Below are 22,888 nucleotides of genomic sequence, written 5' to 3' on the forward strand. Positions count from 1 at the left end.
TTCTTTATATTTCAAAAGTTTCTTTCCCTTGCTCACAGTTCTCTTGGTGAGACTGCACAATCATGCACCAAGTGGAATGGTGCCTCTAAAAAGTCATGTTTTTCTGCTTTTGAGAGTCTTTGGATTTACTGGCCCCTTATTAGTCTTTGTTCACATGCCTTACCATGGCATTTCTTTCAATGCTTAGCCCATCTTTTTAAGTTCCCTAACACATCTCTGTTCTCTTCTTTCTGACAACCAGTGTGCTCTCAAAATTAGAATGAAGTGGAAAACTTGTTATTATTTGTTATTACAACTGGTCTGAATATCTCTTGGGAGACAAGTGATTTTGTAAAAAATTACCAAAACAAAACAAAACAAAACCTTGATGAAATGATTGGAATAGAAGGTAAATCAACCAAGAACTGAGTGCCAAGCCTTCAGATAAGAGAGAGAGAATTATAGTATACAGCACAGAAGGAAAAATTTGGACACCTATGTTAATCTGAGAGAGAAGAACTGAAAAAGGCAATGAGTAGAGGAAAGGGTAAGTTAGCAGAAGACATTTCTCTAGATGTGATGCTTCAGTCTGGTTCACCTGTTCTGTCTTCAAGCAAATCCACCACACACTCAGTCTTAGTGAGAATTAGTTTTGTTGTTGGGAAAAAGAAAGAATGGACTAAGTGAAGTATTAAAGGACTAGTTTCTACTGACGGGACCATTTTCTCTCTGAACTCACATTCTGTCTCCTTTCTTTCCAACACGTGGAAGAATTTTCAAAGAAATTCCCACTTCCTGCCTTTACCCTTTGTCAACTGTATTCTGCTCTCCACCAGTGCTATATTCTACTGAAACTCCTCTCTCAAAGAATAAAAATATTGAGGCGCCTGGGTAGCTCAGTTGGCTAGATGGCCGATTCTTGGTTTCAGCTCAGGTCATGATCTCAAGGTCCTGGGATCAAGCCCTACAACAAGCTCCACGTTTTGTGGGGAATCTGCTTGAGGATTCTCTTTACCTCTCCCTCTGGCCCTCCCCCAGCTCATGAGCGCGCTCTCTCTCTCTCTCTCTCTCTCTCTCTCTCTCAAATAAATCTTATAAAAAAAATATGTCATGAATCATGAATAATAATGGTTTTCAAATCAAAACTTAATTTCACTTTATTTAGAGTGCTATCTACTTATATTCTAAAGTATTAATTGTATTTCCTTATTCTACATCCTCTGTTCTAATGCACTAATAATATAATGTTAACATCTTCTCAATCTTCCAATTAGAAAACACAGTGTCACCTTGATTTCTCTATCTCATTTTGTAATATCCGACTGGTTGGTGCCCAAACCCTGTTAGTCTATCTCAAACCCATCACTTATACCACTAATAAAACAAAACAAAATAAAAACAGAAACAAAACCAAAGAAATTATCGCTTACATGAAACTTTACGTACTATCTCCTTTGCCTCAGCAGATAAGCCATCTCTATTTTAGTTCACATTTCAAAAAGCTGCCAGAATTGTCTCACTAGACTCTTGTCAACTTTCCCACTTAAAAACACCAGTTTGTTCAAATGACTCCTTATGCACTCTCTAGCTCTATTGTAACACTTTACTCATTGCGTTTTATTGGCTAGTTACTAGCCTGTGAATTTCTTTTTTTTTTTTAATAAAGATTATATTTATTTATTCATGAGAGACCCAGAGAGAGAGGCAGAGTCAGAGGCAGAGGGAGAAGCAGGCCCCATGCAGAGAGCCTGACGTGGGACTCGATCCCAGAACTCCAGGATCACACCCTGAGCCAAAGGCAGATGCTCAACCGCTAAGCCACCTTTCTTGAGGGCAAGGCTCAATGTGGCCACAGTAGGTAATCATAAGATTAAGATATAGTAGATAACTCATTAATGTTTGATCAATGAATAAATGATTGAATGAATAGCTGCTCTTTGCCACTTGCCTGAAATAATCTCTTATTTGACAGATGAATGAAAATGTCTTTCGGAATTCATGGATAAGCACTACTAATGAGACTATTCAGATAACCCCCTAAAATAAAAAAAATTAACCTTTATAAAGAATTTAATGATAAAAAAATTAAAAAGTCAAAATTCATTACTGGTGTACTCATCTCATCTTTAAAATACTGAATACTGAGCTTATAGCAATAATAACACAGAAAAAAAAAAAGTCAGAAGCAGAGTGAGAGGTGATACATCCCTGTGGTGAAGAGCACAGCTTCTACAGATGACACAGCCAGGCTGCCTGGTTTTTAATTTAATTTGATTTAATTTTTTTGACTTATTTAAATTCAATTTATTTAACACATAGTGTATTATTAGTTTCAGGGGTAGAATTTAGTATTCATCACTTGCATATAACACCCAGTGCTCATTCCATCATATGCCCTCTCTCATGCCCATCACCCAGTTACCTCATCTCCCCACCCACCTCCCTCAGGCTGCCTGGTTTTGTCATTTAATAGTCATGCCTTAGTTTTCTCACATAGAAATAGGCAGTAATAATAGTAAATACCTCCCAAAGTCTTCATGCGATTTAATGAACTAAATATGAGACAACAGGATACTTGGCACATAATCATTTGTTTTTTAAGTTATCTTATAGTCTTATAAATATGTGGTATTTCTAGGAATAAAAGAATGAGTCTATTCATTTTATTGCAGAATATCCACTAGCCTGGTCTCTCCACCACAGATACGACTGGCTCCAACTAAAAGGACACTATACCAGACTCCAAATGAATCTGAATAATGTATATTCTCCATCTCCATACACTAAGACTTTTAAACATTATTATTTACTTTCAGGAGCAGATAACAAGGATGGATGTTACTAACCACGGTGTATGATTACTGTTGGAATCAGTTGTGAATTAAACTTCCAATTTCTTTCCCTCTCTGATGTGCAGTACTTTTGTCATCACAAATATAGAAAACATTGGTGCAATAAGAAACACAGTCATAGCATTTAGAATTTTTCCCACGGTGGCCTACCCATCTCTCAATTCAGCTTTTGCTCAAGTGTAATGAGAGGCTCGTCCACAGCCATTCATGCACCGTGGCTGAGTGAAAACTACAGAGCACAAATTAGCCTCGCTTTGGAACACTCTGGTACGTCAGAATTCTCAACTGAAAAAGGGAACTTTTCATTTGGGCAGGTGAGCAAGGGAAGGGGCTGAAACACAAGATGCTTGTGATTAGGGTACGTTCTGGCAGGAAGTGCACAAAGGGAAGCTGATGAGCGAGCCCACCCCCCACCATCCACAACCATCTTCTCCATTCTGCTTCCCCGAGTAATCAAAGGATATTCTGAACCTCTCAAAATGCCATCAGTCCTTATTGAGCATGAAATAGAACATCTCTCTCTCTCCCTCTCTCTCTCTCTCTCTGTCTCTCTCTCTCTCTTGCCTTTGCAGGAGCAATCATCCTAACAGGCCAGCCTGCACAGGGAACTCTGGCAGACAAAGATGGATTTGTAAAAATAAATAAATTACAGATCGACATAAATTAAATAACCTTCACAAAATATGAATAGAAAGTTGATGATAATCTCCCAATTCTATTGTATAAAGGGTAAAGAAACTCACAATTGTGCCCTCCAGGTCTAGTACAGTAAAGAATAGGCTTCTTGATGAGATGTTTCCAATAATGTACAGCAGAGCTACGAATCTTGTGGCAATAATACTAAAAAATAACCGTCTAAATGATTTAGATAAAACATTCATTAACATTCCAAATCTCAGTATCTTCTCTAGCTGCCCCTCCTCACTCTTTGTTTCCTTTCCTAGCTGTGATTTTCTTCTTTAGTACATTTGAACAAAGGGAAAAAGATTGTTCACAGAGGTTTCTTATGCCCAGCTGACAATTGCTCGAGTGTAAAATAATTTCATAAAGATCACTGAAATGTTCTTTAATGCCAGACTCTTCTTAAACAAACAGCCTCTCTCTGGTCCGTGGTACCTCAGTGTTGTAGGAACCCCTGTGACAGGACCCAACTCCTGTACTGAGTGAGAAGAAGCTACAAACAGTGATGACTGCAAGTTCTCTCAGAATAAGCATTATTCAATAGAGGGGTCACTCACTTTGGAGTCTTAAAGACCTTACCCCGGTTTGGTTCTTGAGTAACCAAGCTCTTAACTAAGTTACCAAGCCATTTAGTAAAGCCTTGTAGTAAAGGGCAGGAATTTTGTTTACTCTGACATGGGGATTCTGGTGTGAAAATAAAATGTCAATTTTGTAAACTTCGAAGCATTTTTAGCTATCACTTATTTTTTGTGAATGTTTCGAGAATGAAAGTGACTCTCTGATTTTATAATTATACTGTTTGTAGGCTCTGAGTCCCCAGAAGATACAAGGAGGGGTGAGGGGACTTTTTGAAATATTACCTCATAAGCTAGAGTAAAAAAAGGTTTCATAAAGATTGTCCCAGATATTTTTTTAAATGACAAAAATTAGAAACCTCTACCCACTATTTTTTTAATGACCCTTATTTGAATAATTATTGGGCTTTTAAAATAATTTAATTATATACATTGGATATATTGATGTCCCCAAATTAAGGTTGGAAGTTAAAAGCATAGAGTGTAGACAAATCTGGGTTCAAATCTCACTTATCATTCAGGCTGGAAGTCTCCACAAAAAGACTTTGCATCTCCATCTCCAGTCTCTATCATCATAAAAATGTGAACAGCAATGCTCTCTACCTACCCTTGTTGTGAAGATTAAGGCTACAAGTGTAAAAAACTCAGAGCAGAACCTGACACATAAATATGTGGTCAATAATGATGCTGCATTTAGATTCGTACGTGAATATTTTGAAACATTTGTGCAACTTGTAAAGATCATTTTATTTTTAAGCCTGTAGTTCCTAAGTCCCAATATAGATATTGTTCTCCCTGTTGTCTAAAAAAAATTTTTTTTAAATTGTTCTTGGCATTGTCAGTTCCATTCAATCCTCCAAAACCATTAACTCTTGGTTATGAGGAGTCTCACTGAAGAATAAACAGAAGAGGCAAAACAGCAGCAGGGTTTCCGGCTTCTCAATGCACTCCCAGCAGGAGCCTTTCAAAGCAATTGATGCTAAATCTCATTAGACTTGAAGTCAACATCAAGATTTCCATGGTTTTGACCAGTAACAAAACAGACAGGGCCAACAGAGGACTGAATGTTTGACTTAGGCATGAGAGGTTGGAACGTGATTTCCCATCTCTCCCTTAAAAGGAAAGAATGCGGAGCTATGGGTTTTATCTTTTTCAGTATTGGTTGATACATCTATAAAATGAGACAGTTTGTGTGAGGAGGGCTTCAAGACCCCTTCCAGCCCTGATACTCCATGAGATTACAATTACTTACACATCTATCCCATACTACAATGGGGCATGTTGGTGTTGCAAATTACTGCATTTATCTGATCTATTTACTTGGGCCAAGGACAAACTACACAGGTTCTATTTGTATTCTACTGGTTATATTCCAACTAGGGAAAACCTCGTTGATATAAGTGTTCAGAAAAGGATATACATGCTAGGAGAAAGGAAGGAAAAGGCCGTGGTAAATGATAGAGAAGAAGATTACGTTGTTGATATGGTAAGGAGAGCTCATGTCTGTGTGTAAGTGAGGGCACAGACTTTAATGCACGAGAAATAATGTATTGCTGTGTATGTACTGCCAACCTCCTTTCCTTCATCAAGGTTGAAGCTGGGAAGTTCTAAATATCTTGCTACCACTTTAGCCTGTGGCAAGAGTGGAGAAATCACTCTGAGTTACCATGACTTAGGAAATATCCCACTTCTTCTTTTTTTTAAGATCTTATTTATTTATTCATGAGAGACACAGAGAGAGAGAAAGAGAGGCAGAAACACAGGCTGAGGGAGAAGCAGGCTCCATGCAGGAGCCTGACGTGGCTCCGGGGTCTCCAGGATCATGCCCCAGGTCTGAAGGCGGCGCTAAACCGCTGAGCCACCTGGGCTGCCCGGAAATATCCCATTTCCATCACATGTGCAAGCATGCATTTATAGTCATTAGTTTTTAGTTTTATACATATGGAGAGCTAGACTGTGTTTGTAGATTGGAGAGAATAACGGTAATATTTTTTATAAAAAAGAAAATGTTGAAGGGGGTATAGAAAATCATTTGCTAAGAGAAAAAGTAGATTCTCTAAAGAATAAAGAAACAACTGTAGAGGGAATCATAATGTACTACAACAAGGAGGTGCTACCCAAAGTCCAAATCTGCTAGAAGTGAGTTTTATGATACCTGAAGGTACAGAGAAAGAGGTCTAAAAATTATCTTTTCTTTTACTTAAGAAATTGAAAGATGGTTTGATTTTCATTGTCATTTCCAAATATAAGGTTAAATGAAGAATCTAGAGCTGATACTGTAGAGGGTTTCTCATTATGTTTACCCGGATATCACGATCTAAATTCAATGAAAATCCATAGGAAGTTAGTGAGTAATAAAAGAATGATAGCAATGATGCAAAGAAAAAGAGAAAAAAAAAGTTTACAATGAATAGTATAATTAAAATAATATACCCAGATTTTAAGAAAGTCACTGGTAGAGAAAACATTGCACAAAAAGGTCACTTCATATTTTACTGTATAAAAACCATCATTTGAGAGGTTGAGGGATATCCTCAAATTGGTGGTAAACCAGAGATAGCAGAACCATTTTTAATATCCCTGTCACTGCTGAGAACTTGGAAGAATAAGCAAAGGCAATTTGACATCATGTTCTCATTTAGAAAAAAAAAAAAGACAAATCTATAATGCATAAGGAAAGATACCTCTTTGTTAAAATAAATTACTTACCCACACCTCCAAACTAGAATGGAAAGCACCCACATGATCTATATTTTGAAAGCTATCAATAGGGGTAATGTTTAGAACTCTCGGCAATTTTGTATGTGTGAGCTAGAGAGTAGTAAAAACTAAATTTCAGAGACTGGTCAATTGGAATGACCATGGAATATCCTAGGATAAATGTTCAAAAATCCTTCAACTATTGGTGATAATAGGATTATATATCATATAAAGAGAGGTCTAATATAACATATCTCATTCAAATTTATCCTATTGATAAAAATAAGTCGATGAGGACTCTGGTTCGATGAGGAGAAAGAAATGAAAATAATTAGTGTTCAAAATATTCAGTAATATTATCCTTCATTTGGTACAATGTAAACACTATATTTAGAAATTGAGCCCATTTTCAAAAAAAATGTGGATATTTGTTTAGGGAGATATTATAATAATTTTTGTGAAGTGATGAGGGCCTGAATTACAGTCATGACAAAAGAAACAGAAGAGACATTGGAGAGCTGTTTTTCAGGAAGGCCAGAAAAGGATTTTGTTTTGAGTTGGATGGTTTTAATGAGAAGCGTGAGATTTCAATATCATATTTCAAGCCTTCATAAGAATGACAAAAATAGAAATTTTGAGAGGAAGCCCATCCCATCTCCTGATAACATAAAAAGAGTTTTCAACATGTCCAATGTGGAAATATTACAAACATGAAGATTTTTAAAATTATACTCAAAAAGACATTCCCTTGCCCTTGTTCATACAGGTTTTGTTTGTTTGGTTGGTTTTATAGTTTAGCGCTCCTTCTGACCCATTTCAGACCTGCACTACCAAAACTCTACTTCTGTTCCAAGCTACATCATCATACTCTGATAATGATACAGCTAAAATGACGTTCTATAGCCACTTCTGCTGATTTGGTTTCTTTCTTTTTTGTTAAAAGATTTTATTTATTTATTCATAAGAGACAGAGAGAGAGAGACAGAGACAGAGACAGAGACATAGGAAGAGGGAGGAGCAGGACCTGATCCCAGGACACTGGGATCATGCGCTGAGCAGAAGGCAGACATTTAACCACTGAGCCACCCAGGCATCACTGCTTTTGTTTTCTTTGTCTTTTTCCTACAAAATCTGGAATATTGCTTGCAGAATATTATCTCCTTAACTAGAATAAAACCTTTTTTCAGGCAGAACTTTTGATTTGCAATTCTATATGTCATTGTCCAACACAGCGCCTAGCCCATGATAAACATTCAACATATTAATTCATTTAAACTTTCACCATAATAACTTGAAAAATTTATAAATTACTATATATGGAATCCCTGGGTGGCTCAGTGGTTTAGTGCCACCTTCAGCCCAGAATGTGATCCTGGAGTCCCGGATCCAGCCCCACATCTGACTCCCTGCATGGAGCCTGCTTCTCCCTCTGCCTATGTCTCTGCCTCTCTCTCTCTCTCTCTGTGTCTCTCATGAATAAATAAAATCTTTAAAAATAAATAAATAAATAAATAAATAAATAAATAAATAAAATTACTATGCAGATGGAGAAAGTTTTGGGACAAAAAATATCTAGTGATATGGAGTATCATAGTAAGAAGACCTCCTTCCTTGAGCTTAACAAATTAAAAAAAAAAAAATCCCAAATATCGTATCAAGGATACCATGCGGGAATTCTTGACATATTTTGGAAGAAATGTAAAACCAATATCCTGAGACTACAATCATTTATCATCAAGTAGCAGCTGTTGTTAGAATTGATATTGATCCTTGGTAAATTGCAACCAGAGTAACCTTGTTATATCATCAAAAAATTCTCCCACTACATCATTTAGCTATGAGATGCTTCCTTAACTTGTGTCCTTAAATTTTTCTCTTCTATATTAAATCACATAAGGACAAAAGTGTGTAAAGGTAACCCAAAACGCTTTTGGCCATTTTCCAATTAAATATTCTCTAGAAGATACACTAGATATCTTCCAGTGCATCTGTATACTAGAAGATGTATAAATGTATAAAATATACATTTATAAATGTAAAAAATATAATAACTAGTTCAAAAAGTCATTTGATAAGATAATTTTTAAAATTAGAAGGAACTTATTGGTGATCTAGTTCAATTTTCTCCTCATCTAAGTGAAGAAAGTAAATTTGGTTAAATGGTATGATCAAGGCTGGAATACCAAAGAATTTGCTCTAGCATGTGAGATTCCGACATCCAAATTATTTTCTTTTATTCAATTACCATTAAATGAATGAAAAGTCTTAGTTTTATATGTAGTAAGAAGTTTAATAACACCTTGAAATGAGGAACTTTCCCCACCCCGCTGTTATTTTAGGTATGGCCTCCATGTGGGCTGTCGGCACCTGGGCTTGATTTCTAGCTTTGCTCCTTATTATTTGTGTCATCTAAACTCTCCACAGCTCAATTTTCTTAACTTTTAAAAATGGGACAAATATTAGTGCCTACCTCATAGAGCTTTGTGACGTAAGAGTGAAATAGTCCACTTAAAACACTTAGCATAGTAACTTGGCTATAGTAAGGACTCAATAAGTTTTAGCTGATATTACTATTATTAGTTTCATTATTTCATAAAATAAGAAATCATGGCTTTGATTTATTGAACAGTAAACACAAACGCAATTGAAACTCTTATATTTTCAAATATCATTATTGTAAATAACATCACTGATTCACTGTTCCTGCATTAACCATTTGCTTGAATTTTTTTTTTTAGTTTACATACATCATTAGAAGCATATTTAGTACAATATCATAAATCCTATAGAGGAGACCAAAGTGTTCTTGTATTTCCATTTATGTGTGTGTGTGTGTGTGTGTGTGTGTGATGAATTGGTAAAAATCTTTTTTTTTTTTTTTTTTTTTTTGAATTGGTAAAAATCTTAAAGGGAATAACAAAGTGTGTGGCAACCTTCCTAGGATACTTTTATCAAAGTTACAAAATTTAATCTGAAGGAAACATGATAGTAGCACAAAATAAAATATATAAATCCAATTTTATAAGCAGTCATATATTCAGCCTTTAATTAATAATTTAGAAACTGTGCTTTTGAGATTAAGCTCCTTTATTTTCCCTCATCCTTTATTTCTTCTGCCTACATATTTTAATTTTTCAACTCATTTATATAACCTATTCTAAGAAAGAAAGGGCAAAAAGAGAAGGAGAAATACAAGATCTATTAATATAGTTATTTCTTAGTAGGTCTGAAAGAAGTGGAGAAAGGTTAAATTGCGAAGAGAGATCCATTCTGGGCTACCTGCTCCACCACTGGGCAGTAGCTATGATTCCTTTGTCTTCCCCTGGTCTGGATAACTGAGAGATAGCTGGTATCTTTTTGAAAGAGGTAGAACTCTGCGTCTCTAAAACTATTCATCAGAATTACTGAATGATCCTGCCACAATTGAACCCTTGTCCACAAAAAAGCACTGAAGCTTTTATTAAATGAAATAAAATTTTCTAATATCATCGAAGCTAGCCTATCTTTAGCCACATCAAATTATTAGCTATTTTTATTAACTGCTGCTGCATTTGGTATACAATTCACTATGTCAAAGAAATATAAATCTAGGTAACTCAAAAGAAAAAGACAAAATTTTTATCCACATTAACAGAAAAACATCTACACAAAAATTCAAAAACCATGCAAGCATTTAACTGAAAATATCAGGCATTATGTACTTAAATAAATATATCAAGAGAAAAGAAGGCGGCAAGAGAACCTAGAACCTATTGCGAAACTGAACACACAAATGGACAATGGCCAGATCACACATAAAGATAGAAGTCTAACTCCCAACTTACAGCAACTTGTCTAGAAAACCATCTCTACAATAAACAGCCCCGGAAGCCAGTCTGCTAGATGTCAGATTTGTAGGAAGCTACATCGTTACTTCTAGCAGCAACCCAGGAAGCTAAACAATGACATCTGTAACAACTGAACCAAAGTAGTCAAGATTGATTAACTAACAGCTTCCCTAAATGTTGTCACCACTTTCCTTTTAGGACAAACCAGAGAAAGATGAGTATGCACCCCTAGCTAATCACATAGGAGGCCCCACTTCTAATTAGCTCCTCTTACAGCTTCCCCGTGCCAACAGCCTCCAATCAAGGCATACCTGAAACCTTCCCTTTTCCCCAGTATACAGCTTTCCCACTCTTTTGTCTGCCTTTGAGTCTCCACCAAAATGCAAGTGGCAGTGGCTAACTAACTCCCTTGCTACCTAACAAGCTCTGAATAAAGAGCCTTCACATTTCTCTTTTGGGGGGTCTTCATTTATTTCCACACTACTGAGCATCTGCTACATATCCATCAAAGGGGAACACGCTTAGATATCCTAAGAAGTTAATCTTCACAATATTCTGAGATTTTTTTTTTTTATCCCCACTTCACAGATGAACAGAACTGAAGTTTGTAGAAGTTAGCTTCCTTGCTTTCCTATTTACATCATGCCAGAGTAAGTGTTTTGGTGTATTTTTGTGATAAAGGTATTTAAGATAATATTTTAAAAGGTAATAAAAACAATAACAGCAGCTATAAATAAGTTGGGTGTTTTTTAGCATTACTGGCATTTGTATCTATCAATTTGCTGGATAAATGTCAACATTGTATTTTTAATTGACTCATTGCTTTAAAGTTTCAATGAATCAAAATACATAGGCGTTTGAAATCACCAAAATCACCATAGAAGAAATGACTTCTATATCTTATTTGCTATAAAAAACACATCAGGAGAAATAATTTGCTTGTCAAGTAGTGACTGAAGCAACAGACTTTTTACAGATCATGTGTAGAAATTCTTATAAGAAAATGTAGTTATTTACTACATTGACAAAGAAATGAATAAAAATGAAATTTGAGTGATTCTGAAAAGAATAAGTATATGCCTGGCACTTTTTAAAAGGTAATTATTTAACAATCACATAAGTTAACTACCATTGTATTTATTTTACCAATGAAGAAAGAAATTGTAAAGATATTTAAGAATATTACCTACAACTTAACAGTGAGCAAAACAGTCTATATTCAAAAACAGAATTATTTTTTGGTTTCAAGGTTCAACAAATATGCTCAAGAAACACTTGATTAAAATTCATTTTAAGATATTCCCTTGCCACATAAATTGGCCACAGAACCTAAAACTGAAGTAATTTATTTTCTAACTATAAAATAGTGGAACTTAGCTTTATAGGAAGCAGTAGGGGAAACAGCATTTGCACAAATTAGAAATTACCATGGAAGTTACATAAGACTAGATTTTTTTTAAAAAAATAGGAAAATATAGATGATTAATAAGGCCTTTTAATGCCTGAAAATAAATTGGTATTTAAGAACAATTCCCTCAACAAAGACTTGAAAATCTAAAAAGAAATCTACAGATAATATTGTTTAAATAATAGTGTGGAATACGAAATGATGACTAAAGGCCAAATAATTCCTCATGTGTCTTCTACTTTGTCTCACTAATTTCATTTAGTTAATTCAAACCTTTATTAAGGATTCCTTGCATTGAGCTTAAATTAAAATGAACAGAAAGTTGGAATGTGAGAAGCTTTGTAAGAGAAAAAGATTCAAGCTCTTGGCTTTTATCAGATTTCATGTTAAGGACGGAAAACTATTTTCTGAAGCATCTCTATTTTAGTAAAAGTAATGAATTTGTCACATAAAATTATAAATACCAGAGTTATAATTTGGCCACTTTGCTAAACATATAGGTAGGGAAAAAACTGCTTCCTTTAGACCCCTAAAAGACTTTGCTCCTTCCCATAAACAGGACTGATGCTCAATGGCTATCAATTGAATTAATTTTTAAGCCCTTTAGCTACCTTCTTCTCATTGAGATGCAATGACTTTTTTTTTCATAGAAAAAAAATTGAGGTGTCTTTGTTTTACATCTCTCTACATCAGCCCATCATCTACATTTCAATGAGGCAAATGAGCAAAAAGTATGGAGTAGATGGGGAATGTATTTTATAAGAAAATCACCTGGGGAGTTTCAAGCAACATGTACCTCAAACATTAAAGTAGCTGTCAAGAAAAGCAATTTTATCATGAAAATAACATGTTCCAATAACTTTGAAGCAAGGGTATGTACAGTAGAGGCAGACTGCCTGCATTAGAATCCTACTCTTCCACTGGCTAACTTTCAGTGGAAGGTGGACATTAACTGGCTAATTTTCCAACAGTCAAATCCCTTAACCATGGCGTTTCTTCATTTGTAAGATAGAGATGATAATAGAACCCAAGGAGATAATTGTAAGGATTCAGAGACTTAGTGTATATGTGTTGGCACAGTGTAAACACCTGGTGAGTGTTACTTTATTATTGCTGTGAATCTGAAACAAAACAAGTAACTTCACTTTAGAAAATGAGCAGCAAGTTGAAAGTTTTCTTATGTTTTATGGGTCAGGACAAATAGGGTGCGGTTTGTCCCACTCTGATAATGTCCATAAATGCCTGCACACTTCTTGAAGGTGGAGTTATGTCAAAATTCTTTGAATCTCAAGCATCTGATAATGTCTCACATTCAGAGGTACTCAATACATGTTAAGTGAATAATGAATGAATTTTTAAAAATAAATGAGTGAACACATGGATTGACAGTTTTTAGAAAAAGAATGGGATTCATATAGAGTGCGTTTAATATTTAAAATTAAATTCCAATTCTTTTCAGAAGTTTCTTTCGAAACTTAAATCTACATCTTAGAAGTGATTCAGTAGTCTTCCCAAAATGACTGATAAAGTTCAAAGTATTGCAGTTTTCTGTTTCTACTTAAAAATGACAGAAAATGTTTAAAGTCCTCATTTTTTAAAGAACTGTTTTTGTTTTTTTAAGATTTTATTTATTTATTCGTGAGAGACATATAGAGAGGCAGAGACACAGGCAGAGGGAGAGGCAGGCTCCACACAGGGAGCTTGACATGGGACTCAATTCTAGGACTCTGGAATCACAACCTGAACTGAAGGCAGACGCTCAACCACTGAGCCACCACCCAAGTGCCCCTATTTAAAGTACCTTAAGTGAGAATTGTACTTGTATTACCTCTTGACTGCTGTCATCTCCTCTTCTTAAGAGAGCCTAGCTTGTTAAGAATTTTCATTTATTTATAAACATAGTTTTATTAGTTTGAATTGGTAGATTTCTTAAAACTAAGATTTAATTGACATAAGACAAAGGAAACTTTTCTCCTCTTGAAATCTTAAAGATATGTCAGGGAACTTATTTTATTAGTCATGCTTATGTTTCAAAATTAACTATTTATGGCCTATCTTTCATTGATATCGTGGCTTTTAAATCTAGAAATCACACTGAAATGAGCTGCATAATTATTCTGTAATTCTAGAGCTTACAATATATTTGCATGATTTTATTTCTCAGGAATAATATGGGAGGTGGTATATAATTGTTTCTTACCCTATTTGAGTCAATTCTTGCTCTGGAAGTGTAGATGGGAGGTGGAATGTTGAACGCCTGAGGGACCAAGTATTCCTCAGCATCCATCATGTCTTCCAAATCCTCTTCATCCAAGAGATTCTGAAAGAACTTGCTGTCATTTGGACTGGGAAGCTTCATGCGATCGTCACCCTAAAAGTTTGCCCACCAGACAAACAAAAATATGATTCTTCGTTTCATCTTCAATATGTGGACTTTGCAGAAAATGTATGTACTATAAAATAAGTAGCTGAAAATTCATGCACTTGTTTTTAAAAAAATTCCCTAATACAATTACCAATCATGAAGGAGCCTGTAACATACTTAGCTAGATAAATAAATTTAACAGAATATGATAAATACCATTAGAGATGAATAAAGCAGGGATGCCTGGGTGGCTCAGCGGTTGAGCGGCTGCCTTCAGTTCAGGGTGTGATCCTGAAATCCCGGATCGAGTCCCACATGGGGCTCCCTGCGAGGAGCCTACTTCTCCCTCTGCCTGTGTCTCTGCCTCTCTCTCTGTCTCTCATGAATAGATAAATAAAACCTTTAAAAAAAAGATGAATAAAGCAGAATGCTCTGGGTTTTGGGGGGTTTTTCTTTTTAAGATTTTATTTATTTAGAGAGAGGCAAAGACAGGCAGAGGGAGAAGCAGGCTCCCTGCGAGGAGGCTGAGGCAGGACTCGATCCCAGGGCCCAGGGATCACGACCAGCCGCTCAAACACTGAGCCACCCAGGTGCCCTGCTCTGGTTGTTCTGAGGGAGGCATAATTTATTTCAGATCTTAGAATAATGGTACACTTCATTGCCAGGATGTTTGAGCTGTGACTTTAAGAATAAATAACAAAGGACAATTGACTTTTCAATCTTTATTGTATTTAGTTGGTTTGATATTGTAGAGTTCTCAGGACATAGAGACTCCATGATTTGTCCTATAGCAGAACACTGTTAAAGTGATAGCTTTCAAAATCACAGCATAAATGGCAAATAATATAAATGAAGGTGGGAGAGGCAGCAAAATCCCACTCTTTTTTATTTCATCTATTTCTTAAATGTGTCTTTTCATTTTTCAGAATTATGTGATATTTTTGCAAACAAGTTGTTTATGCAAATTAATTTGGGAAAAGATAACTGGAAACTATTCTAAAACCTGGCTTTTATCTTCATGTCAGACTACTGATAGGAAGATAAACGCTACCTTGTTTTATTGAGGAAAATTAATTCAGCGTAACCCAAGGTGCATTTGTTTATGATTTTGGTCAAAATAATCATAGAAAAATATAACTTTTTAATTATCCGCTCCATTTTTTGTAGTGTTTAATATAAAATGTTCTTTTGGGCTATCATTTGATTCATATGTACATCAATTCACTTGAATTGGAATTATTGCTTGGATATTGTATATCTCCCAAAGTGAAATATATTTCTAAATATTTTTTTTAGGAAATTTTAATGTCAATATGTTGAAACTTTTAATTCACTGTCTTCAACCATGGACAGGATTCAAACAAAAATCCATCTTGCTTTTATTCTGAAAAGGGAAGATTATAATAATGGACATGACTTAACGCATGTTAATAAAAAGCAGAGTGCTAGAAGGCTTGTCTGGGGAGAAGGGCTTTTTATGTATATGGATAATCATAATTATCTGGCTGTTCAGTAGCAGAGGCACTTGAATACTAAGGGAAGATTTTTAGAAGTGGTTCTGACATAGAGTAAAAGGCTCTTTTCCATAAGTCATTTCACATGATATTCTGCTTTAGTTAATCGACTATGAGTGGTGATTTCCACAGTTCCAAAGACCAGATATGTACTCACCTGAATGACTAGATATCTTTGAGGGTCTCGAGCCATCCTCGAAAACTCAGCAGCCAGTTCCTTAAATTTAGGCCTACTGTCAGCATCAATCATCCAACCTAGAAATTCACACACAAGAGTCATTTATACCCATAATTAGCAAGAAGCAGGATGTACATTTTATGAAAACATAGGCTAAGTTTGAAAAATATTGTTTCAGTAACAATGATCTAAAAAAAACAAAGAAAGTTAAACAATCCAATAGGTGAGGTTCTATCTGAATCAGTTTGTTGATATTTGTTAGCAAAATATAATATATGATAGAATAACAGAGACTTTTCACTTTGTTGATCTAATTTAAAATTAATTTTTCTTCTTAAAAATATAACCTAGGCTAACTCTGGGAACTTAGAGAATCTCAGATCTTTTTTTCTTAAGTATGGAGAGAATTTTTATTTTTTAAACATCTCTTTGATGGTTATAAAAGAGGTGACTGGGATAGGATTTATTAGTTTATGTCAGGAGTGACATGGAATACAAGCTCTGGTTACAATGGAGTATACCAGCACAGAGGGGAAAAAGGAAGAAAAAGCAACTTTCTTGTGCCACCTCTTTCCTGGTGGGGAAAAAGAAAATGCAAAGTTATGGGTAATGCTTGTTCAGCAATAGCCATTAGCTTATCTAAGTACTAGCCTTTGCAGCATAAAAATACTATCAGCAATTTTCAAGGTATGTATTATTATTTAGCTGGGACTCTAGATAAAGTGGGTCCCATCTCCCCAGGCACTGTTTAGCTGGTGAGATCACAAAAATTAAAGCACCAAGCTTTCCTTGATTTTCTTGCCAAATGACTGTCTTCTTAAGTATTAAAATTCACAAAAGCAAGGTAAAACTCTATTAGGCAAAATATTTTCCTGATTTTTTTCATTGTTTCATCAGAGTATCTAAACAAAGTATTTTAAATTACCTCTGATGCTAGTTATGAGATCAAATTATATAATGCATGCATGTTTTTAAAGTTCCTTCCATAGATGACTCCTGAATGATGTTTGATCCAATAAAGCTATAAGGTTTGTTTCCCTTTTCCAGGAGTTCAATTTTTATTCTTGTTCTGGGAAGTCTGTGTGTGTCATTTCATGTATCATTAGTATCACCTGCATTTTTTCTCTCTTAACAAAGCTCAACTATATGCATTCACTTACAAAAAAAAATGCTAATGAGAAAATAGGTATTTCTGGAACTATTGGAATCAAAAAAGGTTAACTTCGCCGGGAGGTATCAGTATCTTTCTAACTAAATATTGAGTAAATAGAACTATGCTTAGAGAAAAGGGCATGCTGACCTGAACTGGAAAGCACATTTTTTATTTCTTCCTTACTGTCAGAATGTATCACACATGTCATGAATATAAATCTGAGTGGATCTGGGTCCAAAGTCTCTTATTAATAAGATGCTTATTCACCTTCACCAGTTTGTTTCTTTGCTAACCCTGTGTAAATCAAAAGGGGAAAACCCCAGATTACACAAGAAAGATTGCTGAATGTTAATCTCACTTAAATTAAGTAGGAAACTCCAGAGACTTCTCTAATTCTATTTAAATTAAGAGCCTAGGCTGCCAAAACACATTTATAATACATATGTGTCTGGGGCATAGAAAGGAGGAAGAAAAGAGCATTTGATGTAAACAAATGATCAAATCGAAAAAAGTAAGCATTCATAATCTTTTTCACTGTAGATTCACGTCTTTCCATTTCCCATTCTGCTCTGCTAATTTCCTGTTGACTAAAATTGGTAAACCTATTTCCATTTAATTCATTTTTTTAAACTATCAGTTTCAAGCTTTCTCCCTTTGTATTTAAACCATTTGTTTAGACTGCTATTTTCCTATAAAGATGACTAACATTATTGTGACTAATTACATCTCTTTATGAAAGACAATTTGATTGTCATGGAAATGATAAGATTCAAAGTGAAATGAATCAGAAGAGGAAGAGTCATAAAATTTTGACTTTATAACGTGGAAGCACGCATATTGCTTCCTATTAACAATAAGCACACAAACACAGGTGTTTACATGATCTTTTTTCATAATTATTTTGAACTTTCATATTTTTCAATATCAAAAAACATTATGCAGGTAGATTAATCCATACTATTACTTTACTAAGCATGATGATGGTGATGATAAAATTATTTTGCAATCTTACATTTGACCATGACCATGTAAACGTCAATAGTGCAGATAGGAGGCTGCGGCAAACGTTCTCCTTTCTCTAATAAATCAGGGATTTCTCGGGTTGGAATTCCATCGTAGGGTTTTCCTCCAAATGTCATCAGTTCCCATATAGTGACTCCTAAATTGGAGATCAAATATTTACATAAGCATATTAACAACACTCTTCGAAGAAACCAGCTGTATGCCAGTGACAAAAGAAAGCTCCTTAGAAAGGCAGTCAAAAATAGTCTAAAGAGGGAGGGCGCTTGGGTGACACAATCCATTAAGCATTCAGACTCTTGGCTTTGGCTGAGGTTGTCATCTCAGGATGGTGGGATTGAGCCCCGCATCAGGATCTGTGCTCACTCAATGTGGCATCTGCTTAAGACTCTGCCCTCCTCCTCTACTCTCTCTCTCAAATACATAAATAAATTTAAAAAAATAGTCTAAAGAAAGGCTCTTCAGATTTCTATGTCCATTAGAAGAAGCCCAATGACAAAATCTTTATGGGAAATTCTACTATCATATTATTGTCTTGAAATTTTTAATGAAGGCAGCCCGGGTGGCTCAGCGGTTTAGCATTACCTTTGGCCCAGGGTGTGATCCTGGAGACCGGGGATCAAATCCCATGTCCGGCTCCCTGCATGGAGCCTGCTTCTCCCTCTCCCTGTGTCTCTGCCTCTCTCTCTCATGAATAAATAAAATGCTTAAAAATATAATGATTCTAATTTGAACAAGAAAATATACCCTATACTCCTCTTTATGATCTCATAATTATACAATTAAAAAGTCACCATTTCTTAAGGGTAGGCTTGTACATTCAGAAATAGCTGTGTGTAAGAGTTTTACCAATGAATTTTGATTGGTTCACATAGCATACAAAGCATATTTTTATGTAAAATCCATTAATTAGGACTATGTTTTTTTTACTTCCATCTGTAATAATTATTTATTCAAACTGAAGTCTTTTTTTAGCTCATAATACTTATCATTGACTACTAATAAAAATACAAAGCTTAAAATATAAAAGTATATGTGATCTTCAAATTATACTTTATAATATCCTTATTACCTAATTATTGCCATGGTTACCTGATTTTGCTTATTATTTTTTAAATCTTATGAGTTTTAAATATAATGTAAAAATGTAACTAGTGACACAATTTAAGTGTTTGATCTTGTTTAAATCCTACTTAATTTTGCACATTAAGGAATGGCTCTGTAGAACCAATAATTAAAATTCAGTGTCCATGAGACAGGCTGGAACAAGTTAAGAAGTGGATGGCTGTCCATCTATATTCAGTCAGTCAATATAAATACATATTTACAGAACATGTATTTGATGAGGATATTTTGTTAACTTATATATGCAGTTATAAAAGAATAGACACTCACATCTCTATCAGAACTTCCAATATAAACAAAATGCAATCCAATTACAAATCAAAATGATGGAAAATATAATAAACACATAAATACAAAAACAAAAGCAGGAACAGCAAAACCCCCACCTCTGCCAAGAGCAATCCAACTCTATCCTTGCAGGAATGAACGCAAGATAGGGTTAAACAGAGATGGCTTCATGCAGAGGGACAATCTCAGAAAAACTGAACCAGAAACATCCTCAAAACTTACAATTCTGTCATTTGAACCTATAAACCATAGCTAATACATATTTATTTTTATAAAAATAAAGATGCATCCAGTGGCAATTTGCCACAAAGGTGCATTTTAAATATTGTGTTTCTCTTTGCCTTGTATACCTTTTGCAATCAACTATGATATATCATAAAAATCTTAAAATGCCTTATAGATATGGGTTGATGACCTGGGCTATGTTTCAAAGCAGAGTATTTATCTATCTATCTATCTATCTATCTATCTATCTATCTATGTACTTATTGTAGAGGTTGTTTAAAATTGTTTGATTGCTATATTTAAATGAGGGAAACATACATAGAAAAAGGAAAAAATGATATGTATGTCATATATCAAAACACATATGATAACATATAAGTCTATCATAGAAAATATAATCTATAAATCTATATCATATAATATATACACTAATTTGTATCATGTAATAAACATAGTAGATTTGTGTTTCTATTCAGTCCTTACAGTTCAGCAACTACATTCTTTCAATCGTTTCCCTACACTTGCCTAAATTTCAAACCCAGCACACTTTGTATTTCTAAGCCTAGTAGAATACATGTGACCTTCACGGAAATTTTAAGCCAACAGCATACGTGTGTGGAGGGAAAAAAACACTTTACAGAAATGTCTTAATTTTTTTTAAGATAATTTGTGCTTTTCTAGATAAGAGGTGTAAGTTCTTTAATGATTGAATGGATTAAGTCTTTCTTTCTAAAAACAAAAACAAAGATAAAGCTAGGCTTAAATTTTAGTGAACTAAATCGTACCATGCTTTCAAGTCACACCACCACCTTTTTGCTTAAATGGGGGTTGTGGTTTTTATTTGTAAGAAATATGGTTTTATGTTTATATTTAAACTTAGAAAAGGTGTTGATTCATTCCTTTTTTTAAGATTATTTATTTTTTTTATTCAAGAGAGACACAGAGAAAGGCAGAGACATAGGCAGAGGGAGGACCAGACTCCCTACAGGAAGCCTAATGCTTCCTTGATCCCCAATCCTGGGATCACTTGAGCCAAAGGCAGATGCTCAACCACTGAGCCACCCAGGCGTCTCTGATTCATTCTTAATAATACCCGGATGAACGTAAGTTGTAAATCGCCACATACATGTAAGTATCTCATCTCAACAATTGAATAAATGCAATTAAATTCAATATTTAAAATTACTCTTTTCTAGTTCATAGTAGTCACTCTCTAATGTGTCTGTTTATTCCAAAGTAGTTTGTAAATTAAAATCAAAGCTGCAACTAGAAATCTTCTCTCTTATTTCTCCCCTCACATTTATTGGTCTCACCTTACTGCTTTCAGTAATTGTTCTTTGTTACAAAAATAACCTCTTTCTTATTATAGAACAGAAATTCTTTTATTTTTAACATACTTTCAAAGAGCTTTTGAAAATTAAGGCTAGGAGGCTCTATGACATTTTTCCTAAACTAAAATTGGCTATTTTTTTCTGTCAAAATGATCAGAAAAGTTGTTACCAAACCAAAGGTTATGATAGACAACTCAAGTGAGACTTTAATATATTAGCTTATAACAGAGAACCAAGGAATGACAAAAAAGGTAGATAAATGATACAATTTAGAGTTTCATTTTTGTAACTGGAAGAGCAAAGAGTTAATTCCTTTAGGAAACAAGGCTTGTAAGGTGGTATTTCCAACACAATAAAATAAATTGGCTTAGGATTTTACATGAGCCTAATATATTTATTTTTGCTTTAAAACCCTTAATTCACAAGGAAGATTTATTTACCATAGCTCCAAACATCACTCTGATGGGTGAATTTTCTATAGTGTATACACTCGAGAGCCATCCATTTAATTGGCATCTGAGAAATAAAAAGAGAAATAAAAAGTGAAAGTTTTATAGCTACATAAAAGGTTATTACTATATTCATTTCCCAAAATATGAGTCGCTGGCTTGTCTCAATTGTATTTTTTGATGTGTATTTTTGTGTGTATAGAAAATACATATATAATAATAATAAACATATTATTTTTCAATACAGAGAACAATGAACTGAAATTTATAAAATTCTTAAAGTGAATTAACCTAAAGATATATTTATTTTTAAAAGCTTCATAAACAATGATAAGTAAAACAGTATGATTTTCTATAGTTCTTAATAATGTTTATCAATTAGTTTAGTTACTAGTTAACTATGACTCACAATATCAATTCTAAACATTTAAGAGATGTGCTTCTAGAAATATGGTTTACTACATTTTTTTCCCCCAATGAGATTCCTTACATTTTTACTTACCCTTTTTTTCCCCCTCACAAAATTTCTGGCCACCAGTAAAATAGACTCTTCCTAAACTTGCCCGCACCTTCTTCCTCTCATATGATTTGGTCCCTTAAGCCTCTAAAGCAATGAATCCCAGAGTTAGGCTTGCTTTGTTCCCCAGCCACAAATGATCTCCCTTGTCTTGGTTAGCCAGTATTGAAAATATGTACCATTTTCAAACTCGGAATTATATAAAAGAATGTGAGAGGATGAGTACAAATCTATCATCACAACAGGAAAAACAACTCAACTCACATACCCTGCTGATGATGGGTCAGCAGAATAAGTCTCAACTAGGAAGGGCAGCATTATATAGCTGGAAATATAATTAGGTTCTACGGAATAAAGATAAACACTTTTACTTTGCAGTAGAAAGCTTAAAACTAAATAGGCTTTTGAAATCATGAGGTTCGCTGCTCACCAAGGTGACACCAAGGTAACTACGACAGAATCATGGTATTCAGTGAAAGGGAACAGAAGACACAGTGAAAGTGATTTCCCTGTGGGCAAGGAGTTAGCCGACTTTATGGACTACGGCCATTGTGTTAAAGAAGTAAGTTTAAATCACAGGTGGCTTGATAAAGACTTAATGGTTACTAGGCACTTAAAGCTATAATGAATCTTGCTTTAGACAAATCCTACAGCTGTATGTTCTTAAGACAAGTGAAGTCATGTGATTTATAGACTTCTAC

The 22,888-nt window shown here is 34.6% G+C and overlaps 1 protein-coding gene across 5 annotated transcripts in view; it reads right to left on the reverse strand.

Moving 5' to 3' along the window:
- The window catches only part of ERBB4 (erb-b2 receptor tyrosine kinase 4), a 1,108,406-nt gene that overhangs the window by 28,275 nt on the left and 1,057,243 nt on the right, over window positions 1–22,888 (reverse strand). For all 5 annotated transcript variants that reach the window (XM_038585650.1, XM_038585649.1, XM_038585647.1 and 2 more), the window contains 4 exons: window positions 21,662–21,737; window positions 18,245–18,391; window positions 16,059–16,156; window positions 14,223–14,393 (listed from right to left, as the gene is read on the reverse strand). In XM_038585650.1, the coding sequence (XP_038441578.1) occupies window positions 14,223–14,393; window positions 16,059–16,156; window positions 18,245–18,391; window positions 21,662–21,737 (492 nt within the window). The remainder of the gene's footprint in view (window positions 1–14,222; window positions 14,394–16,058; window positions 16,157–18,244; window positions 18,392–21,661; window positions 21,738–22,888) is intronic.

This window comes from Canis lupus, chromosome 37, assembly GCF_011100685.1.
Source record: "Canis lupus familiaris isolate Mischka breed German Shepherd chromosome 37, alternate assembly UU_Cfam_GSD_1.0, whole genome shotgun sequence".
In the NCBI taxonomy this organism is placed as follows: domain Eukaryota; kingdom Metazoa; phylum Chordata; class Mammalia; order Carnivora; family Canidae; genus Canis; species Canis lupus.